This window comes from Delphinus delphis, chromosome 1 (genome assembly GCF_949987515.2).
Source record: "Delphinus delphis chromosome 1, mDelDel1.2, whole genome shotgun sequence".
In the NCBI taxonomy this organism is placed as follows: Eukaryota; Metazoa; Chordata; class Mammalia; order Artiodactyla; family Delphinidae; genus Delphinus; species Delphinus delphis.
In genome coordinates this window covers 160,536,784-160,559,687 of record NC_082683.1, presented here as the reverse complement: position 1 = coordinate 160,559,687, position 22,904 = coordinate 160,536,784, and the positions used below count along the sequence as shown (strand labels likewise).

At 35.8% G+C, this 22,904-nt stretch overlaps 1 protein-coding gene across 4 annotated transcripts in view; it reads right to left on the bottom strand.

The window, feature by feature from the left end:
• Nucleotides 1-22,904, bottom strand: part of CDC42BPA (CDC42 binding protein kinase alpha) — a 326,273-nt gene that overhangs the window by 207,131 nt on the left and 96,238 nt on the right. For all 4 annotated transcript variants that reach the window (XM_059997253.2, XM_059997227.2, XM_059997237.2 and 1 more), the window contains exons 3-4: nt 11,452-11,535; nt 2,052-2,147 (exon numbers count right to left, since the gene is read on the bottom strand). In XM_059997253.2, coding sequence (XP_059853236.1) covers nt 2,052-2,147; nt 11,452-11,535 — 180 coding nt within the window. The remainder of the gene's footprint in view (nt 1-2,051; nt 2,148-11,451; nt 11,536-22,904) is intronic.

Below are 22,904 nucleotides of genomic sequence, written 5' to 3'. Positions count from 1 at the left end.
TCCAACTACTTAAAAATGTAAAAACAACTCTTAGCTTGCAGGCTGTATGAAAATAGGTGGCAAGCCAGATTTGAGCTGCAGGCCACAATTTGCCAAAATCTGATCTATAAGAACTCCAAGACACCCTCAGAAACACCAGACTTACATATCTAACCCATTAAATGGATCACATGACAATTCAAACCCAACATATATCAAATTAAACTAATCATCTTCCCACCTGCTTTAAATTTTCTCTTCCTCCTATATTCCCCAACTCAATTCATCACCTACCAACCACTGAATCCCACAAGTCAGACACCAGAAAACTGGGAATCATTCTGACTCCTCTCTCCTCCACTGACACTCACTCAAACACAACAAGTCCTAATTATTTTACTTCTTAAATAGTACCTGAAACCATCCCCTCCCACTGTCACCTTTATTCAATCCCTCATTATCTGTCACCTGAATATTGTCTCCTAACTAGTCTCTCTAGTTTTGCCCCCTGAAATCCATCCTTAACACTTCTGCTAGGATGTTCTATACAAGATATAAAACTGATTATCACACTATCCTTAAAACCCTCCTGGAAACTAGAATAAAATTCGAACTCTTCTGCATGGCCTACACTCTGGAAGCCTCATTTTATACCTCTCTCCCCTCCTTATCATAATCACACTAGCCTTCCTCTCATCCCTCAAACAACCTCAGTCCTTTCCTGTCACAAACCCTTCTACAGTCCTAAAACAGCAGCTTCCAAACTTGCTCTGTGAAAGGACCCTGAGAAAGCATGAAGGAAAGTGGAAGGAGGAAGCTAAGAGATCAGTCAGGGCAGTTGCGTTTCTATATGCTTCATTGTACAGGCTTTCAGATATAATGTCGTTTTACAAAACACACACACTAGAGTTCCATGATCAAAAAAATATTTGTTTTTGAAACTCATGACTGTAAAAGTTTAATTTCCTTACCATAACGTATAAGGTGCTATATTATGTGACTCTCTCATCTCTCCTCCCTCATCCCCAAGCCTCTTTTTTCTATCCTTCATCAAGAGGAACATAACAAGGTGGCTTCAAATCTCCATGCTCACCAAGCCATCTCCGCCTCTTCTCCCTTCTTGGTTTAGGCAATGTACATTTTTCTTAGAAGAGCCCTTCCTGACTTCATACCTTTGAATAAATGTTATATTTTTCTTATATGAAACAATGTGTAAATATTATTTACTTGACTGTGAATTCCTTGTCTGGTTCCCCTCACAAGAATGTAAGAATAAGAAGAGAGATCCTTTGTCTGTCTTATTCACTACTGAGTCTCTAGAATCTAAAGAACAATGCCTAGCACACAGCACATGCCCAATAAATATCAAATTAATGAAAAATGTCTTATTGATTTTTATATCCCAGTACATAGTAGTAGTAGCTGGCACAAAGCAGGAACTCAACACATGTATGCTAAAAACTAAACCTTGAAATAAAAACTGGGGTCAGAAAATGAAGGGCTTTGAATAACAGGCCAAGGAGTTGTACACTCGACTGTGACAGATATCACCTATTTTCCTATTTACTTGTTCATCTCTTCAATCTTCAATTGGTAGTGCTTCTAACAGTTTGATTTTCCTCCAAGCTCTTTCCCAACTTCTTTTGTCAAGTGGTTCATGATGTTAATATGAAATTAGACACAGCCTAGATTTTAAATATGGCTCTACTTAAAGTAACACATGACAACTTTGAAAAATATGTAAAATTCTAAATAATAATAGAATACTACAAATAAGATATCTTGAGAAAATAATGGAAAAAAAATCCTGACCACCTTTTATAGAATGTAAATCTGTTTGGATTTAGTTTTGACGTGTTTATTAAAAAACATAAAAAATTCCAACGGAAAGGTATTGAATTACCCAGGGAAAGAAATCACATATCAAAATAAACAACTTATACTCTGAAATTCAGTGGTTTTCTAAATACATTTACATTTAAATAATGCTTAAGAGAAAATAATGCTAAATTCTAAATTCTGCCAATAAAAAATTAATAAGGATATAGAAACATATAAAAAGTGATTCTTACTAAGTTATTGTCATCTTGGAAAGCATAATGCAAAGTTGTAATCCATTTATTGTCTCCATTCACTAACACATCCCTTTCTTCACGAAAACATGCTGTCTGAAAAGGAAAAAAACATTTTTTTAGATAAAGAATACTTCATGTAAAACTAGGAAATATATTATGCAAACAATTGCTTAAAATATTTATTACACTTTCTGTTCTGAAAAGGGAATACATCTAATATTATACGACTTTCCAATAAGTCAAGTTTCAAAGACCCCTCAGAAATTGAACAACTGGAACAGTACACTTACAGTATTTTATATTTAAAAATACTGTTGTAGTTCAAAAAAATCAGAAAAATACACAGAATTATTTAACAACCATGGTCCAATCTACCATCTAGATAATATAAATGTCAACATTTTGTCACATTTACTTCTGATCATTTTGTTATTAAGAAAATATGATACAAGTTGTAGCCTTCCTATTCCTAGAGCATTCCTGTCCCTTCTCCCTCTGAGAAAATGAATAATCTGAAGTTAGTATATATTCTTCCCATCACATGCTTTATTATTCATGTATGTGTCCAAAAACAATAGAATTGTTTTGTGTTTTGAAAACTTCCATGAATAGTGTAATTTCATCTATCCCTTTGCATAGATGGCTGTTTACCTTTTAATTGCTGCGGTATTCCATTGTATGAATACGGCAGAATTTATTTATATAACCCCCCCAATCTTAAAGATCACCCAATTTTGTATTATTTCAATGCTGCCAATGAATATATTTGTACAAATGTACAGTAAGTCCCCTACATACAAACCTTCAAATTGTGAACTTTCAAAGATGCGAACACGTGTTCCCATGTCCAATCACGTAAGTTAGTTCCCCTGTCTGGCATACGTTGCCATATGCATGCATCCTCTACAAGTGGTTGTGCTTTTATGTATACTTTACTGTACAGCACTGTATACAGTACAGTAGTACAGTATTTTTATTTCAAGCCCAGGATGTCTGGAAGCAAGTGTAAAAGCAGCCGTGATGGAGCTGGTACAGTACTAACCAGACATCACTGGATCGTTTTTTCAAGGGGGTAGATAGAATTGAATCCAGCAAGGAACTAAAACCTGTGCCATCAGTGTCAGGCGTGAGTGAAATTGCAGCTTGCCCTCTGTCTCCTATTGCTGACGATCCTTCAGCTCTACCATCTCCCACCTCCCCTCCCTCCTCCAGTCAGTAACTCTTCTTGCCTGTTCACTCGATGCCAGCCCCTGTATGCCAGCTGTTGTACTGTACTACTGTACTTTTCAAGGTACTATACTGTAAGCTTAGAAATGTTTTATTTTTGTTTGTTTTTTATGTATTATTTGTGTGAAAAGTACTATAAACGTATTACAGTACAGTACTATATAGCCGGCTGTGTTAGTTGGACACCTAGGCTAACTTTGTTGGACTTACAAACAAGTTGGACTTACAAACGTGCTCTCGGGAACGGAACTCGTTCATTGTAGGGGACTTGCAAGAGTTTCCTAGAGTATACACTTGGAAACAGAAATACTAGTTTTAAGCGTTTTCAACTTTACCAGATTCAGCCAATTTTCTTTCCTAAGTGGTATGCCAGTTACTACCCTCACCCTAGTGTACGAAATCTCCCCTTTTCCCCACATCCTCAACTGCACTTGTCATTGGTAAACTTTTGAGTGTCAATATGATGGGTGTGAAATAATATCTCATCATTCTTTTAATTAACATATTCCTAATTACAGGTGCAAATAAATAATTTTTTTGTTGCACTCATTTTTTAATTAATTTTTATTGGAGTATATTGCTTTACAATGTTGTGTTAGTTTCTACTGTACAGCAAAGTGAATCAGCTATACATATACATATATCCCCTCTTTTTTGGATTTCCTTCCCATTTAGGTCACCACAGAGCATCGAGTAGAGTTCCCTGTAAATAAATAATTTTACATATGCTTATTGGACATCTGAGTTTTCTCTTTGAAAAACTCCCTTTGCCCATTTTCTCTAATGAATTGTCTTTTTCTTACTGATTTATAAAAGTTTTAATTTATTCTGAGGATATATTTCCACTATTATAAAGATGTATCCTGGAGAACCTTAGAAATGTGTGGCTAAAAATAAAAAATAACTTTATATGATACTTTATGATTCTACAATATATCTTTAAATTTTTAATTAAAAAGCTGCTATGCCAAAAACAACTGAAAGGTAAAGTAGAAATTAAAAGTCTCCCTGAGTCACGCCCTGATAGTTTCACTGTCCACCTGTTATGTCCAGAGGTTACTACCAATAACTCAGTTGAATTTCTTCTCAGAAAATTTCTGTATACACATAAGCATATAAACACACACACACACAACACACACACACACACACACACAACTATATTCATATGGCATCCCATCTCCCCTATCTTTCCTTCCTTTACACAAATGAGATCACAGTGCTCTGTAAGTCACGTTTTTCAAGTGACAATATATCCGAACAGCTTTCCACACCAGTACATAGAGACCTAATTTTTCTTAATGGCTGTACCACATTCCATACACACTGAAAAACCATCAGACAGTATTCTACACATAGCAAGTGCCTAATAATTTATTTCCCACAAGATAAATTCAACAGCCATGATATATAAAACAATTAGCATTACTTAATTTACCCTAATTAAGTACCTTAATTTTTTTCCACATATTTCCATAAATTTTATTTGATGCAATAGAATTTCCAAAGCCATTTATAAAACAGCATCACCAAGGAAAAATTTTAAAACAAATAAAGCTTAAACCAAATGAATGGGCAGTTTTACCTGTCAATTCAATTATTAAAATCTACAATATTATGCTTTCATTCACTTTACGGGGAAAATAGAATCACTTGACATACAACTAAGTTCTGTTTCAGACTTTAACTGACCTGAAATTATGGTTTGCTGCTAACATTTTAGAGAAGTGGTGAAGTCTGTCAAGCCTAGGAGACTCCTTTCTCCTGGCTTTATCTTACTAGGACAGCTATCTGAAATTTTAAAGACATTTCCAGCTAGAATCTGGAAATGTGACTGACTGATGACTCCAAACTAAATAAAGCTCCAAAGACTACCTGTCAACAGAACAGATTAACTTTAGTAGGATCTAATCTATTCTAAACTATGTAGTGAAAAAATAAATTAATTTTTAAAAACATAAAATATAAACTATTTCTAATATAAAATTTTAAACATATACAAGAGAAAGCAGTAAAATAATCCCCTGCCCCCAATGTACCCATCAACGAATTTCAACAATTATTTTATCGTTCAATTTTATTTCATCTACACTCTCACCCACTTACCACCACCCTTCCTCCACGCACATACATGTGAACACTCACACATATGTATATACACAGAGGATTTTTTTGCCGCAAATCTCAGACATATGATTTTACCCACACATACTTAGGTATTATAGACTATTCCTATTAATGCCTCAGATACTTAGTTTAGATGTGAAGCACAGTCTCCTTTTTTGCTTCAGTATATCACACTGTCCTCAGCTGGTTGTCACAGCTGAGGAGGGGTGAGGGGTAATGCTACCAGCATCTAGTGGGAAGAAGCCAGGGATGCTGCTTCACATCCTACAATGCACAGGACAGCCCCCAGATGGAATTATCTGGCCTCAAACGTCATAAGTGCCACTGCTGAAAAACCCTGTTCTAGATCAATATTAACCCAACCATGATGCATGTATACCAAGGATTCAATATAAAGACATTTAATAATGTCCATTTCAATTACATTTTTGAAAAAACTAAGTAAGATTTTTTAAAAATCCTCCCTTAAAAAAAAGAATATTTGGGTCTCTAAGAATGCGATCATCACAAAGGAGAGGTTACTGGAGACAATACAGCTTCTTCAGATTCTGTCACTCAGTTTCTATTCAACCAAACATTCTGCTTGCACAGTGATGGTTTTGAGTGTTGTGCAGTTTTACATTGTTAATATTCAGTTACATAGTGTTTAAATTTTATCCTTAATGGGTTATTGGTTAAAAAGAAAGAAGAAAAGGAATACCTATGCTGAAACAGAAGTTAATACAGACCATATATAAATGATAATAATTCTGCAAAACTGTCACATGATTCTCTTCCCTAGATCCATAAGTGCATTCATCAGATCATTATTCTTATACAGAATATCCAAATTGCCCAAATACTTGGAAATCACATGTTAAAATGAGAAAATCCATTCATGATATATCTACTTTGGCTTCTAATTTATAAGTAACAAAGACTTATCTCACCCATGAAGTATTACCACAGAAGACTTTCAAATAATAATTGAATCATTCTCTCTAAGCTAATATTTGAGGGGAAAAAAGTCAAGTATTTTTTTATTTTAATAAAATATTTATAAATATTTTAAATTGCAAAATGCAAGAACTTCAAATATCAGCTCTTACACACCAAAGCATCAATTTACTTTTAAATCTCCATATTAATATGTATTTGGTGACCAAATCAAACATGAGATACATCACATAAATCATCTGATAACATCCACAGTTGGCAAATGTGTGAGAAAACAGACATGTTTAAATACTATGAGTGCAAAGATACACTGATTCAACTTTTTTTAGAAGACAATTTGGCAATCGCTATCGAAGTTTAAAGGTATACCCGTCCCACACAACCCAGGAATTCCACTACTGAGGAGTTTAATCTGGGGAGTGGACAAATTCTAGAGTCAGCAGGACGTGAAAATCCCTTAGTGTAAAAGCTATACTTAAAATCCCTTCAACCTCAGCATACACAACCTGGAGTACCTCAGGGCAGCCAACAGCAACATCTCTGATTAACAGTATTTCACAGTCCTTTCTATTTCTATGTTACATTGCATATACTTCTTAGGTGGCGTGACTAGTTCTGATGCACTATTTTCTCTCTTGTTTTGAAATTCCTCTTTGCTAAACACACATAGTTAGATTTGGTGAAATAACCAAATAAAAATAGTAAAAAGGTGGAAATAATCTAAATGCCCATCAATGTTTAAAAGAAAAAATCATCATACTAAACAATATATCCATTCAGTATAATGAAACTATTAAAAAGAATCAGGTAGGGCTTCCCTGGTGGTGCAGTGGTTAAGAATCCGCCTGCCAATGCAGGCGACACGGGTTCGAGCCCTGGTCCGGGAAGATCCCACACGCCGCGGAGCAACTATGCCCGTGTGCCTAGAGCCCACGAGCCACAACTACTGAAGCCCGCATGCCTAGAGCCCGTGCTCCACAACAAGAGAAGCCACTGCAATGAGAAGTCTGTGCACTGCAACGAAGAGTAACCCCTGCTCACCACAACCAGAGAAATGTCCGCACGCAGCAACAAGAACCCAACGCAGCCAAAAATAAAATAAAAAATAAATACTTTATTTAAAAAAAAAAAAAAAGAGGGCTTCCCTGGTGGCACAGTGGTTGAGAGTCCGCCTGCCGATGCAGGGGACATGGGTTTGTGCCCCGGTCCGGGAAGATCCCACATGTCACGGAGCGGCTGGGCCCGTGAGCCATGGCCGCTGAGCCTGCGCTCCACAACGGAAGAGGCCACAATAGTGAGAGGCCCGCGTACCGCAAAAAAAAAAAAAAGAAAAAAAAAAAGAATTAGGTAAAAGTATAAATATGGAAATGGAAAAATCCAATATATATTATTAAGTGATAAAAGCACTGTGAAAAAATCAGTCTTTTAATATGATTCCAGTATAGTAAATTTTTCTATTAAGGATAAATAAATCATCTTAATAATGATTTACTTTGAACAGAAAGACTGGACATCTGAGGGAGGGGAAAAAAAGCTTTCATTTTTTTACTTGTTATTTTCTAGAGTGCTTGCATTTTCTTTTTTTTACTATACGTAGCAGATCAGGAAGTAGAGACAGTTCCAATCTAATGACCTCAATTCATTACTACTGTTAACTACTACAGCTACTACTACTACTCCTGGCAAATACATGTATAAAAAATAATAAAACAGAGCTAACAACAATAACAAAAATAGCAAGACAACAGGCATAAACCAGTACTATCACAGTTAAACTAAGATATATTATTCCTCCACTTATGGTATAGAGACAATTATCTTTATTTAACAAATAAGATAACTGAGCCTTGGAAAGGTTTGACTCGAGATGGAGAGCATTTCTGTAAACTATACTGCATCTTCCAACGAAATGAGTAAGACATCTCCTATATGAGTGAAATCAGTAAGAGTTGAATAAATTTGAAATGAAAGTAAAATTCACAGAATAGATTAGGAGAAGTTAACTTAAGGGATTGCTGACATACTAACAAAGTTTGTAAATGATGAATCTCTAGAGATATTAATCTTTGTAACTATAAGATTATTTACTAATTATCTATCTGCCAGGTACAGAAAGAGACAAATTTCTTAGTATCTTCAAATAATCCATGTCCCACTAATTATTATATCTGTTACATACCTTAAATAGAAATAAATATGACAAACAGGTTGGAGGTAAATCTCTGAATAGTGTTCTAAAGTATCAACAATACACAGATTTAAAAAGTAAGAAATTTTGCTGCTCATTTGTAATTCATTAAGCATCATTGGTAGGACCAGTTTTCCCAAATTAGGTAAGTAATGATCAGAACGGGCTTCTTTTCAATGTTTTTTTAAAAAAAGGATTTGACAATTCAAGCACAGAAATATAATTCCAACCTACTTTAAAATGAATTCCTCTTTAAAAGTTTCAATGTAGAATTTCTTCCTAAAAAATGAATGTTTCAAATAGTTTGAGGCAAGTTCCTTTCAAATACTGAACCAGCCTTGTATCCCTCAAATAAACCCCACTTGGTCATGGTGTATGATTTGTTTTATATATTGCTGAACTCTATTTGCTAATATTTTCTTAAGGATATTTGCATCTATGTTCATGAGGCATATTGATCTTTAACTTTCTTTGTATGGTCCTTATCTGGTTATTCCATCAGAATAATACTGACCTCACGGAACGACTGACATTCCTTGGGTCCCAAGGCCCCTAGTTTTTCCACATTCTCTCTGCCTTTCAGAGTCTTTGTATATCTGTTTTATATGTAATGTCCATGGTCTTTAGCTGTACTTAATGGGAAAGATAGGAAGAAGCACATCTATTCCATCTTGTCCCAGAAACAGAACATATTAATGATTTTTAATTCAACAAAATAATATTTAATTTTTAATTATTCCTGTTTTATCTTCAATTTTGCCACTTCCTCCAGTGAGTAATGAAAGTTAAACCAGTTACTCTGTCTTTTCAAAATTCTTCCCCAACATATATACACTACCAAACATAAAACAGATAGCTAGTGGGAAGCAGCTGCATAGCACAGTGAGATCAGCTCGGTGCTTTGTGACCACGTAGAAGGGTGGGATAGGGAGGGTGGGAGGGAGGGAGATGCAAGAGGGAAGGGATACGGGGACATATGTATATGTATAACTGATTCACTTTGTTATAAAGCAGAAACTAACACACCATTGTAAAGCAATTATACTCCAATAAAGATGTTAAAAAAAAAAATTTCTTCCCCAACATATCCAACATCATAAAAAGTAAATACAAACTTTAATTAAATTTTTTTAAAGTTCTAACCCTGGAGCACTAACCCACTACAATTATGAGTTCTGCGAAACAATTAGAACATAATTCTTTACTAATTTTTAATAATAAGACTTATTGCTCCAACTGCTGGCAATGCTGTCAGCCCCTCCAGGCTTTGTCTCAGCCATGGAAAGCCTACTAGCCCAAGGCCATGTCCTTCTGGAGGCAGCCCGTATCCAATGAGTAACTGAGGCAAGTGCATAAAGGTCAACCATTTGGCCCAAGGTAGGAAAACTCTGAAGGACCATTTCTGCTCCACGGATCCCTGTTGGATCAACAGAGGCTGAAGGGGCAGCTTGACTTCTCCCTGACAAATCGTATTTCACCTCCTTTCCTGTCTGTCAATGTCAATTTCAAAGGCACCCCCTAATAAATAGACTGCATACTAAACTCAATCTCAGTGTTTATTACCTGGAAAATATGACTAGTGACAGTAAGGCAATTCAGTTTTAGGGAAATACAAAAGTAAATATTGAAGTTATTGAATATAACGGGCACTGGCACATATGTCAGAGAGTGACATAAAACTTTCCAGATACTCTTTTAAACACGATTTTATTACCTCTGTAATTACCTCTGGGAGGTAGAGAGGGGCTGGACTTGGGCGGGGTATAGTCAAAGAGTACCTTAGCTTTATCTGTAATGTGCTATTATTTGTTTTACAAAGAATATATCTGTAATTTCATGTGTGCAGTTTTTTTCAGTAGGCAAATAGAAAAGAAAAAGACTGAAAGCAAAACTTGCCCAAAATGTTATTAATTCTAAATGATGGAATACAAGTGATTATTAGTTTCTTCTTTGTGTTTTGTTATTTCTTCAAATTTTCTAAAAGAAAGAAATATTGAAGTATTTACTTTCACTACCAAAGTATGTATCTATCATCATGGGAACCATTTGTGCTTTTCCCTATGTATTTGCTGTTTTTCAGGTTGCTAGAAGTACTGGTATATACAGAAAGATTTCTAAGGGCTAATTTCTCATTATCCTCTTATGAATCTTACTACCCTCTAGAGCTAACACTCAGCCTACTCAGCAGTATAATCCTTCTGTAAGTTAAAATATTTCCACACCAGTAAGTTCTGCTTCCCTGAGGCCCCTGAATGCCCTACCTCACTGAGCAACTCACTATAACCCAGAACAGCAGACCTCCAGAACCACTCCCCAAATTTACATGTAATGTCAGGTTTGACATACATATCGGCTATTAGATATTTTTAACATCATGCCAGTCAGTCTTTCCCTCAAATCTAGCACGAAGATTAAAATGCTGACAACTCTTTCAACAGCAGATTTTACTCCCATTTTTAATAATATGAAACAAAACATAAATTTAACTGCATAGTCAGCAATAAACAGAATTCTTACAGGCCATATTCAAAATTCCTGCGGAATTTGCTTATAGCAGAATACAGATAAATAATATAAACAAGTTATATCAAATTGGATATCAGTCACTACAAAATTTCTTCCTGTAAAAGAAACTGGTTTCCACACATCCTTTTAACATAAGTGTCTAAGCCTGACATTCAAAGGGTTTCCATTTGGTTTTCAGATAATATTAAAATAGCATCACAAATGTAACATTCATCATAACTATATCATAATTGTGAATTACTGAATTTGTCTTTTAGGCTTTAAAAAATAATGCCATCGTAGATAAAAGGTTACTAAATGATACTTAAAGACCTATGGGCTCTCTATCATTTTATTTTTCTCTAAAAATATTTCTAAAATATTATTTAAATATTCCAATAATTAGAATCTTACCTCAGCTCTTTTCAGCATTTCCCATTTATTCAATATTTTCATGGCAAATACTTTATCTGCATTTTTTAGTTTCACTACAGCAACCTAGGAAAGGAAATACAACTTTTAAAATGTGACAAATAATACTTTTTTTCAGTCATCCATTTTCCTTTTTCCTCTCTGTAAAAAAAATAAATACCAAAATTATCAGATTTCCATGCAGTTCAAATTCTAAGATCCTAAATCAAATAATATTGTCAGTTGAAAAAGTTACATTAGTGAACACGTGCCAAACAAACAACTGTGTTTTTGAACATGGTGTCGGTTGGTGATCGTATACTATATTCTCATTTTCAAGTTTTCTGCTCTGGAATTTAAACTCAATATCTACTATCACTAAGAAATTGACCAAAATGTACCAAATGAAATAACTAGAGCTTAAACACTGCATGCCAAATTCCAACACGATGCTACAGGGAAAGCCAGCTGCCAAAACAAACATGTTTCATGGGGATCAAACAGTACGCCATAAACTGACACGCCACGTATTCTTACACACTATACCACAACCCCCAACGTGCGCGCACGCACACGCACACACACACACACACACACAACCTAAAGATCAATTAAGGCTAACACCTCTACAAATTGCAGACTTCACACATAACTTTCCGACAAAAAAAGGAACAGATATTTCTGTATTTTGTATTTTAGTTATGGATCAAAAAACTGTCAAATACAAATAACTAATCCCCTATTTTCACTCTCAACAAACCGATTACATTTCTGTTTCTACTTCTCTCCCTCAGTTTGACTAGATAATCTCAAAGGGCCCTTGCAGCTCACTTGGGATGCTATAGAGCAGAGACTGAACTACATAAGAGGAGACAAAGGCTGTTTTCAGCCTTTACTGGGGGCGGGTGGAGTAGGGGGAAGACAAATACTACTCTAATGTGCAGGAGAAAACAAACTATATACAACATATCTACAAACAGTTCAAAAGGATAGTTCTAAGCATAGAGAATAGGTTTAAACTCAAGACCAAAATTTTTTAAATCTTAATAGCAAATGTACATATCAGGGGCATTTAATAAATTTATTTTTGGATCATTGTGTAATAACAATAATATGACTATATAATTAAAATCAGTGTATAATACTATAATATTATCTAAACTAGAATACATCTTGGTAATTGTCATAAATGGTTATACTAATGACTGTGATTACAGTTTCTCATCAATTAAAATGGTGGGAAGGAAGAAGAAATATCTCAAATTCATATGCAGTCACTTTAGTCTTTAGTCGTATCTGGTCATATCTGCAGAAATGATGGATCAGTTGGTTCATGTTTAAAGAAAAGGGGCTGTACAGGATATAGAAACAACCTAAATAGCCAATGACAGATGAATGGATAAAGAAAATGGAATATTATTCAGCCATAAAAAAAGAAGGAAATCTTGCTTTTGTGACAACATGGGTGAACCTAGAGGATATTATGCTAAGTGAAATAAGCCAGAAACAGAAAGACAAAAACTGTATGATCTCACTTCTATGGGAAATCTGAAAAAGGTGAACTCACAGAAACAGCAAATTCTATTTCTAGAATTCTAATTCTAGAAAGGTGGTGAAAGGGGCTGGGAGTTGAGGGAAACGGGGAGATGTTGGTCAAAGGGTACAAATTTCCAGTTATAAGATGAGAGATGAGTAAGTTCTGGGGGTCTAATGTACAGTATGGTGACTATAGTTAACAGTATTGTATTATATACTTGTAAGTTGCTAGAAAAGTAGATCTAAATGTTCTCACCACAAAAAAGGCGGGGTGGGGGGGAGTGCTGTGATAAGGAGCAAGGAAAAACTTGAAACATTTTTTCACTAGGATCTCTGAAAGTCTGAAAACGCAAGTTTCATTATTCTGCAGACTCAAATCATATGCTGCACAACTGGGAGCACAAACAGATGGAAGGACAGGAGCATAGAGCTAGACATGCCTACATTTAAGACAGGGAAGAGATAAGGACGGCTATCACTTAAGCCCTCTCTTATTCTGATTTAGAGAAGAATGGCTGAAAGACTCCAACACTTAGATTTGCCCTTCTCAGGTCATGTGGTATGAAAAGAACTCCTCCCAGCACTGTGTGATTCACGAATTTTCTATGCACATGAGTATATAAGTATCTGATGATAACCAGTATAGTAGTAGCAGTATTCACCAGCATATATAGAGTGTGTTCTAAATGCCAGTTACTCTTCTAAGAGTTTTATGAAGGTCCACAATCCCTCACCTGCAATTCTAAAAGCCAAAGGGTTTTCAAAATTCATTTGGCGAATGAATCAGGCGAAGCATAGTTTTGGGGGAGTTCTGTTTTCTTTTTAATCTCAGTATAAAGATAAACATGCTTCACTGCAGAAACACCAACGCATTTGCTTATGAGGTTCTGCTCAAAACCCCAATAGGACTGTTATATAAAATAGAGTATATGTATTAAATTATCTTTCTAAAATCCAAATACTATTGGAACCAAAACCACCTCTGGATTATAGAGCTGTGCAGTAGAAATAAGCTAGCACTTACTGAACACTCAAACCCTGAGCTAGCACTTAGCGTGGCTGTTCAGGGTAGTGGTGATAGCGTGGACTCTACAGCCAGACTCGGGCTATACACAAGTATGAAATATTTAAAACAGGGTCTGGCACTTAATAGGTGTTCAATAAGCAATAGCTATTATTATGTGCCAAGCATTGCACTAAGCACATTATAGCCCAATCTCTCAACTGTTGTTTACTCTATCACTAATACGTGGTAGACGTTAAACATCCTAATTTCTTCTATTTCTGTAACAAGGAAATAAGAAGCTTTGATCTCTTCAACTTCCAACTTTATAAATTTATACCCATGACACATACATCAACATAGAAATATAGTTAGAAATATCCTCAAATGAACATATATATATACAAATAAAAACTAAGCCACAATATTTACATGTGGTTTCCAACAGTAAAATATTGTAAATAACTTAAATATTCTGAAAGGTGAAAGTTACTGAACATACCACAAATAATAGAAAATTATTAATATTCTTGAAAATGTTGTTAAAGAATACTATTTAATAGGGAAAAGTTCACAGTATATTGTTTAAAAGAAGTTTATTAAAATTTGTACACTAAAATTAATTTTTTTATATATAAAGTATTTAGCTATACATTTCTATGCCATATTTATTCTGAGAAAGGCATCAAAACATTTTAAAAATCAGGTATTTCTAGGGGATATGATTTCTATTGCCCTTTCTACATTTTCTGGACAGAACATATGAAATTTGAAGCATGGGATGGGATAGTATGGAATACCATACCTCATCCTGATCATGAAATGACCATTAATTACTGAGGTATTTACAGTGTGGCTGATAATGGCCAAAACGAGACCCATACTACACATCTATGTGATAATCAGGAATGCCATGCTGCTGCAGGGTGAAAAACATTCTCAAAGCTAGCTTACAACAGTTTCATGAGCTGCCTAAAAACTCTTCTGGAATGCAGTGGGATGTGGTGAAATAAAAATGTCAGTTCACACAGAACACAAACTTATGGTTACCAAAGACAAAACGGGGTGAGGGAGGGATAAATTAGGAGTTTGGGGTTAGCAGATACAAACTACTATATATAAAATAAACAACAAGGTCCTACTGTATAGCACAGGGAACTACATTCAATATCCTGTAATAAACCATAATGGAAAAGAATATGAAAAATATGTGTCTGTATCACTTTGCTGTACACCAGAAACCAACACAACATTGTAAATCAGCTATACTTCAATTTTTTTTAAAGGCAGTTCAGAAAATATTCTTAAATTATCGAATTGATGACATGATGAGACAAGAGTATGAAGTTGATGAAGTGATAAAATAAAACTGATCTTGCTTTTCTCCTTTGACACTACAGATCATTTTCATGTTCATTTCAGTAAAGAAGAAGGAGGAGGAGAAGGGGGAGGGGGAGGAGGAGGAGAAGGGGGAGGGGAGGACGAGGGGGAGGAGGGGAGGAGGGAAGGGGGAGGGGAGGGGAGGGGAGGAGGAGGGGGAGGGGGAGGAGGGGGAGGAGGAGGAGGGGGAGGAGGAGGAGGGGGAGGAGGAGGAGAAGATTCTCCTAGAAATCTAACTTCAGGTTCTAGATTTTCAAGAGCCACAGCTAACTGACATATAAGAGGGTAGTACGTTAAAATGTCCTTTCTTATATAATTTGATCAGAATGAACAGTACACTTAGTATGGACGGGAAGATTATAAATTTAATACAGAACAAAGACATGTTTTTAAAAACACCAAATATAGAGCTGTCTTTAAAGACAGCATATTAAAAGCACTACGATGTTAGAAAAACTGCAAATGCTACAGAAAAATCAGTAGGTGACAAATGTAAATGAATGAGTTCTTAAACACGATTTAAGAATCATCACTTAGAGATACAACATATAACTTAGGAATGATCATACTATATTAAACAGAATTTCAATATCCAAGAAGCAGCTGGCATGCAGTTCTACAAATCTAGTCTACATTCAATATATCCAGAATTTGCCATACCTCGTCCTCTAGTCCACACCATTCCCATCTACCATTATGTCTTGCCTGGACTATCCTGCCTAGCCTCTCTACTTCTGCTCTCACAGCCCAAAATCTGTTCTCAAAACATCAGCCACAGTGATTCTGTTTAAACTAGCTCAGATCATGACACTCTGCTCCAAAACTTCAGTTTCTGATCTCTCTCCATGTAAAAAAGTCCTTGCTATAACTTATAAGTAGCGTGGTCCAACATATCGTGGTCTCCCAGATCTCATATTACTCTCCTCCTAGATCACTCTCTCCAAACATACTGATCACCTTGTTCAATCTCAACTTAGTGTTTTTGCACTTATTACTCCGTAGGTCTCAAATGGTCTTTCCCCCCTATAGCTATACATGGTTTGCTCTCTCAATCCCTCCCTAAAATGTCATTCTGCCCTTTCACACTTTCTATCCCATTTCTTTGCTTCCTTTTCCCCTTAGCTCTTTTTACTTAACAAACTGTATATTCTATTTATGTATTTTGCTTACTGTTTGCCTCACTCACTAGAACATAAGCTCTCTGTGGGTAGGTGTTATTTTTTTCTCATTTGTTCACTAGTACGTGCCCAGTGCTTGGGAATCAATAGGTACGCAATAAATATTTACTGAATAAACAACGAGTGATTTGTACTCTATATGAGTGTATCTACAAAGAAAGTTGAAAGGCATCAATACAATACGCTCAGCTTCAAGTACACTACTAAATTGATACTGAAACTCAAACAAAAATAAGGCATTATGATAAAAGAGATACAATTCTGTATCTGAAGGTTTAAGTGTGTACCAGATTATTCCAGCTCATGTTGCTCTCTTAACAATTATGTACGGCTTTTAAAGTCTCAACTTCACAACTTAGCTTTTATTATCTTTCGTGTATTGTTACTGTTCACTATTCATTGCTCCATGTCTTTGTCTCCTTTTTATCTCTGCTGTATAATGTCTACCATCACTTATTATTAATAATAATAAACAAAAACAACTCATTTATCGAAAGCTTACTGTGACTGGCACTGGGCTGAGCACAATACATATACTGCCAAAATCAATTCCTACACCACTCTAAAGTAGGTTCTACAGTCCTCACGACCTGATTACAGAGCTAGAGTTATTTACTGCTATGAGTACTGACTAGTTCTCCAGGTTTTGGAAGAGATCTTCCCATTCATCATGCCTATAGTCTTGATTCCTATTGTCATGTTAATGGTGATCATTGTTAATATGTATGGAAATCACTGTATTTGTTTTTTATAAACTGCTCTGTTAGTGATCAGTCTGTATTCAAAATATTTAATTAAAAAAATACTGAGTCTCTTTAACAAGCAAACTAAAAACGCTACAAAGAGTTCACTAAACCGGCTAGAGGTACCCTCTCTACGGAGCTGCAATGTATATATATAGTAGTGATAGTCAAAATATTTAGAAATTGGTACAGCATGGGCATTGACCAATTAGAGCAGACACTGGCTATAAAAATATAGTATGCCCATGCCAGTGTGCCCCTATGGACTGAAGACTAGCCCATATACAGAGGCTTCAAAGGTGAATCATGCAATATAACTTCAAACGTCTTTCACTCTCCCTTGAATCCCAGGAGAGCCAGGGTACAGAGTTTTTAAGGAAGAATGAACGGCTAAAAATAATTCTCCTTTCAGACCCTAAGACTAGGTTATGCAGACACATTAGGGCCTAGTTATGGTAATTAGAGGAAGCAAGCTAATTAAAAGCTTTTGACACCTGAAGCAGGGGTAGCAGGCCAAAGCAGCAAGCTTTCACAACAAGCTCTGAAGCCCAGAAGCCTTGAAGCTGCCGGAGCAAGGCTGGAGCAGGCAGAAGCGGTGAGCCACCAGGAAACTGTGGACAGGCAACACCCAGGGCGTAAGTTAAAGGTTTTCCTGAAAGCAAAAAGGAAAACCCAGCGTTAAGTTAAGCAGTAACTGACAACAATTGAGTCGTAGAGAGTAGGTTCTTAACTCATAGAGCTGTTGACTTTCAATTATATCTTGCTCCTTTATTATTTCCCATAATTTACGCATTTCTTGTAGGAGGTACATAAATTATGCTTTCATTTTCGGAGTTTTTTTTTTTTTTTAAAGAAAAAGCATAATTGAGAGAAATGCTGTTTCTGTCAGATATCCATGCCAGAGATGAACCTATCCACTGGGTCTATATAATACCTAATGACAAATTCCTGATAGAAGACAAAATACTTTGGAGAAAAAAAAATTCTCTTTAGGGCTGTCTGCATTTTGAAATCTATTAGTTGATAACTACTACAGGGTATGTAAGGCCACCAGAGATATTTTAACCAGGAATGAATAACTAACAGTAAGAACTCATAAACCAGCCAATACTACTTTTCTGTACAAAATTCACTGTCTTAAAATAGAGTAATCTATCTACAATCTATTTGTTGCTTTTATTTTACATACTTTAATTGATATACATACAGAGCAAGGAGAGAGGGAGAGAGGGAGAGAGGAGGGAAGGAGGGAAGGGAGGGAGGGAGGAAAGAAATAAAAAAAGGAAGGAAGGAAGGAAGAAAGAAAGAAAGAAAGAGAGAGAGAGGGAAAGAAAGGGAGAGAGCGAGAGAGAAAGGAAGGAAGAAAGTAAGAAAGGAGAAGAGAAAGGAAAAGGAAGGAAGGCACCTTCTCATACTAAATCTCAAATATTATCAGTCATGCATTAAACACTCTGAATTGACTCTGGATCACACTGGCCTATGACCAGGCAGGACTTAGTCTACTGACAGCCAGACTGCTGTCTGCAGCAGCCCACTCCCGATCCTGCACCCATTCTTCAATTCTTCCAAGCATTAGGACTATAGAGCAAATATCACTGTCCTTAACTATCTGCCTCACTTAATCCTACTGAGTAACTGTAAGCAATTCTCCAGGGCCCTGTCCTTTTCTTCAGTCTCTTTTATGGAAAAAAATATATAAACAAATATACATATTATTTAAGTATTTAAATTATTGCTTTATTTTTTCCATAGTTCAATCTCAACTGAGCCCTAAATCTATCTGCAGCCTCAACATTAATCCCTTGTCCTTTACCAATCTTCTAAAATGACCTGTGCCACCCTGCTACCACCATCTGTCCTATCCCTGACCTATCCAAACCTTACCCTGCAATTAAGGACCTGGTAGCCTACTTCACCGAAAATAGATCCTTCACATTCCCTCATACCACCTTTAAATGTTTCTCTATTTCTACTTCTCCTTACTTCTTTTCCTTTTGAGCCCAAGAAAGAAGTGTCCCCACCACTTGCAAGGATAACAGTATCATCTGAGATCTTAACGCCAGGCTATCCCCCTTCCTTTTCTTCTTTCCCTTGTTCCATTAAAGATTTATTTCTGGACTTCAAGCCTTCTTTCTTATGGCTCCTGAACACCAATTGATAAACTTTTCCATGACCATCTCCCATCCAAAAATAAAACATAAAACAAAAACTTTATTGCCATCCTACCTTCCCCTCAAGAAAGTGATATCACATTCCTTTTTCCACAAGGTATCATTTCTCCATAAAGCAAAGAGTACTATATGCTTGCTTTTTCCACTTGTTCATCATTCGTTTCTCAGCCTTCTTCAATCACCTATTTCAATCTAGTTGCTATTTCCCTCTACTGGACTGAAATTACTCTCTCAAAGATCAATTATGACCTTCCAAATTCCAAATAAAATATATTGTTCTCAATTCTCATCTGTTTCAACCTCTCTTCACTATTGGACATCACTGACAATCAATATACTACCCTACTTTTTCTTTTTTCTGTAACCTATTAAATGATTTTCCCCAAGGATCCCTACTCCACATTTTTTATATCTCCTCTCCTTCCTGACCTGTATTATCTATTCCATATGCCCTAATTAATATTTCTATGCTGATGACTCCTAAATCCTTATCTCCTAATAGGTAGACCCATACTTCTAGTTACCTATTAGTCATCTCTCTAGAATGTTCAGCAAATATTTCAAATTTAACAAGTCAAAAACCTGCACGTTAAACTCATTTACTCAGGTTGCATACCTCAATCATCCATGATTTCTACCTTTAACTTATCACTGACATCCAAAGTGACTTCTTTAACAATCTGTCTATCCCACCTATCCTTCTTGCCCACTGGCCTGCTCCAAGCCCTCATTATTTCATCTGAAAAATGATAATAGGTTCCTTTTTGACCACCTTACTATATGCTAACTGCTGAGAATACAAAGGAATAAAAGAGCCCTTGCTCTCAAAACTCTCACAGTCCAGTGTGGGAAACATAACTAAACAGATAATTACAGCACAGCATGAAAGGAAAGGTAAAAACAAGGTCCCATAAAAAGCACAGAAGAGAGATTCCTAAGCCAAAAAGGCAGGAGAAAGGAGGGAGGCATGTAATCTGTGAATATATATGTTAACATTTCTTGGAAGAGGTTACTGACATATGAGTCTTACACAGTGAGCCCCAGAAAAAGGGGACCAAGGGGGTTCTGACTGGAGAGAGGGAATATTTGGGGAAATGCGGGCAGTGTGAGCGAGGCACAGAAGCAAGTGCTATCTGTGCGGGGGACAGGGGTGAAGACAAACAGGGATAATAAGCAGTTTTCTTTCTTAGGAAAGGTTTTCTTCACAGCAGGGAATAGCTGGAAATGAAAGTGAAGGATCCAAATAATGGAAGGGTTTGTATGCCAGGCTAATCAACTAGAACCTTAAAATGTAGATAACAGGGAACCATTCTTCATATTTGGTTGTAGCTACATCACTTTAATAGCTCTGTGGAGAATGGTTCTGAGGCAGGGAAAGAAATGAGAAGGTTACAGCAGTAGCTGAGGTGAAAGATACTGAGGACTTACCTAAGGGAGAGAAGAAGAAATTCAAGAAATACTTAGGATAAAAAAAAATCAATGATGAATTGAATGACGTGGAGGCTAGAGAGTGAGAAATCCAGGATCTCCCTCCCTCTGGTCTCTTCTCTACCAAATCCTTCCTCTACACTATCAGTATGATCTTTCGTATCATTCTCATTCTATCACTACTCTGCTTATTAACATTTGAGAGGACTCCCATTCCTATGAAATAACGTTCCTTAGAATAGCATACCAAATCATTCGCTGCATCTGCCCAAGAAAACTTTCAATCCTCATCCTTCACCACCAACAACAAAAACCCTATATTCCAGGCACAAGATTACTAACTGCTCCCTGAATAAAAGAAACGCACTTAAAAGAATAAAATAACTATTTTGATTCTTTTAGAATATAATTATTATAGAAAATTTATAAAACTAAAGTATAAAAAAAAGCCACAGATAACATTATTTCATAGAGAAAACGACTCTGAAATCATATAAGTTTGTCCATATCCTTTCAACCAGCAAGGTCCTCTTCTAGAAGTTTCTTCTAGAAGTAATTATTTAGAAAAGCATCTGAAATACAGTGAAAGCATTTTGTACAAAAATGCTTTGGAGAGCATTATTTCTAATATAGAAAAAATAGAACAACCTAAATATTTCATTCATTTTTTATGTATTAAGCACCTACTATGTACTAGACACTGTTGTAGGTGCTGGGGAATTGCAGTGAACTGACAGGGGAAAAATTCCTATATTCATGGAGCATACATTCCAGCTCAACATTATTGTTAAATAAATTACAGAGCTTCCACATAATGGACTTCTATGGAGCCATTAGAAATCAGGTTTAAAAGAAATGTTTCAATATATGGGGAAAAGACTTAAAATATTTGGTTAGAAAAGCTGGTTAGATATCAATGTTTATAAAACTATCTCAATTTTATTACCTATGAATAGAAATAAAATTGGAAAGAAATGCCCCCAAAATTACAGAAGTAGATCTCAATGCTGTGTACCTTTCCCTCTTGTAGATTAGACTGTGATCCTAATCAAGGGTATGGAACATGTTTGGATTATAGTATATGGTTAATAAGTATTTTTTTCATTAGTCAAAATAGAGAAGGATGAAAGAAAAAAAGAACTTCATTTTTCTGTTTTTAATCTCCAATAAGGAAAATTATTATATTTAAAAGTACTGTGCTAAGTACTGAGTATAATGAATAAAGAAACTCAGTCCTTGCCTTCACTAAGAGTCTATTGGTGAAGACAAACATTAAACACAGAAATAAGGCATTTAAAAGTTAAAAGTATAAGTGCTAGGAAGAAGTTGTACAAGGTTCTCACCTTCCCCATTAGAAAGATAAAAGTATCTTACATCTTCACTCCCATTTTTATAAACTCATTAATCTACTGATTTCATTTTCCCATTCAGTTCTTTCACTGATTGCATTCTGCCATCAATTCTTTCACTCATTTGCAAATATGTAATGATTTTAAAGAAGCAACAGTAATAACAAAATATATTTTGTTAGGCCGGGATGACCTCCACTTTCTCTGAAAACACAATATCCATTAATATTGGCCTTAAATATAACGCATGAGTCATTTCAAAGTATCTGCAGGAACTGTATCAATAAAAGGTGAGTGCCTGGACAAATTCACTCTGCTCTACTTCCCATTTCTGTAAAACTTATCCTGCTGCTTTTTTATTCCTAGAGTTCAAATTTGGAGTGAATAAAAATAGTCTATCTTTAAAGCGAAAAAGGTTCTACCCTCTCTATTAGACTCAAGAGACAAGTGTTGAAAAACAAAGGTGAGTAATCCTCCTTCACTTCTGTGAAGTCCTAAGACTCAAGACTTGTCCTCTAGCAATCAGCCTAGAAGCCCATATCTTAATATGACTCTGTTCCACTAGCAAATGAGTTTCTAAGGCTGACTAGAAATAATTCAGCTAGCTGGATATACATAATTTTTGTCTATTTTGAGATCCAAAGTGAGGAACGAAGGTTTACATTTGA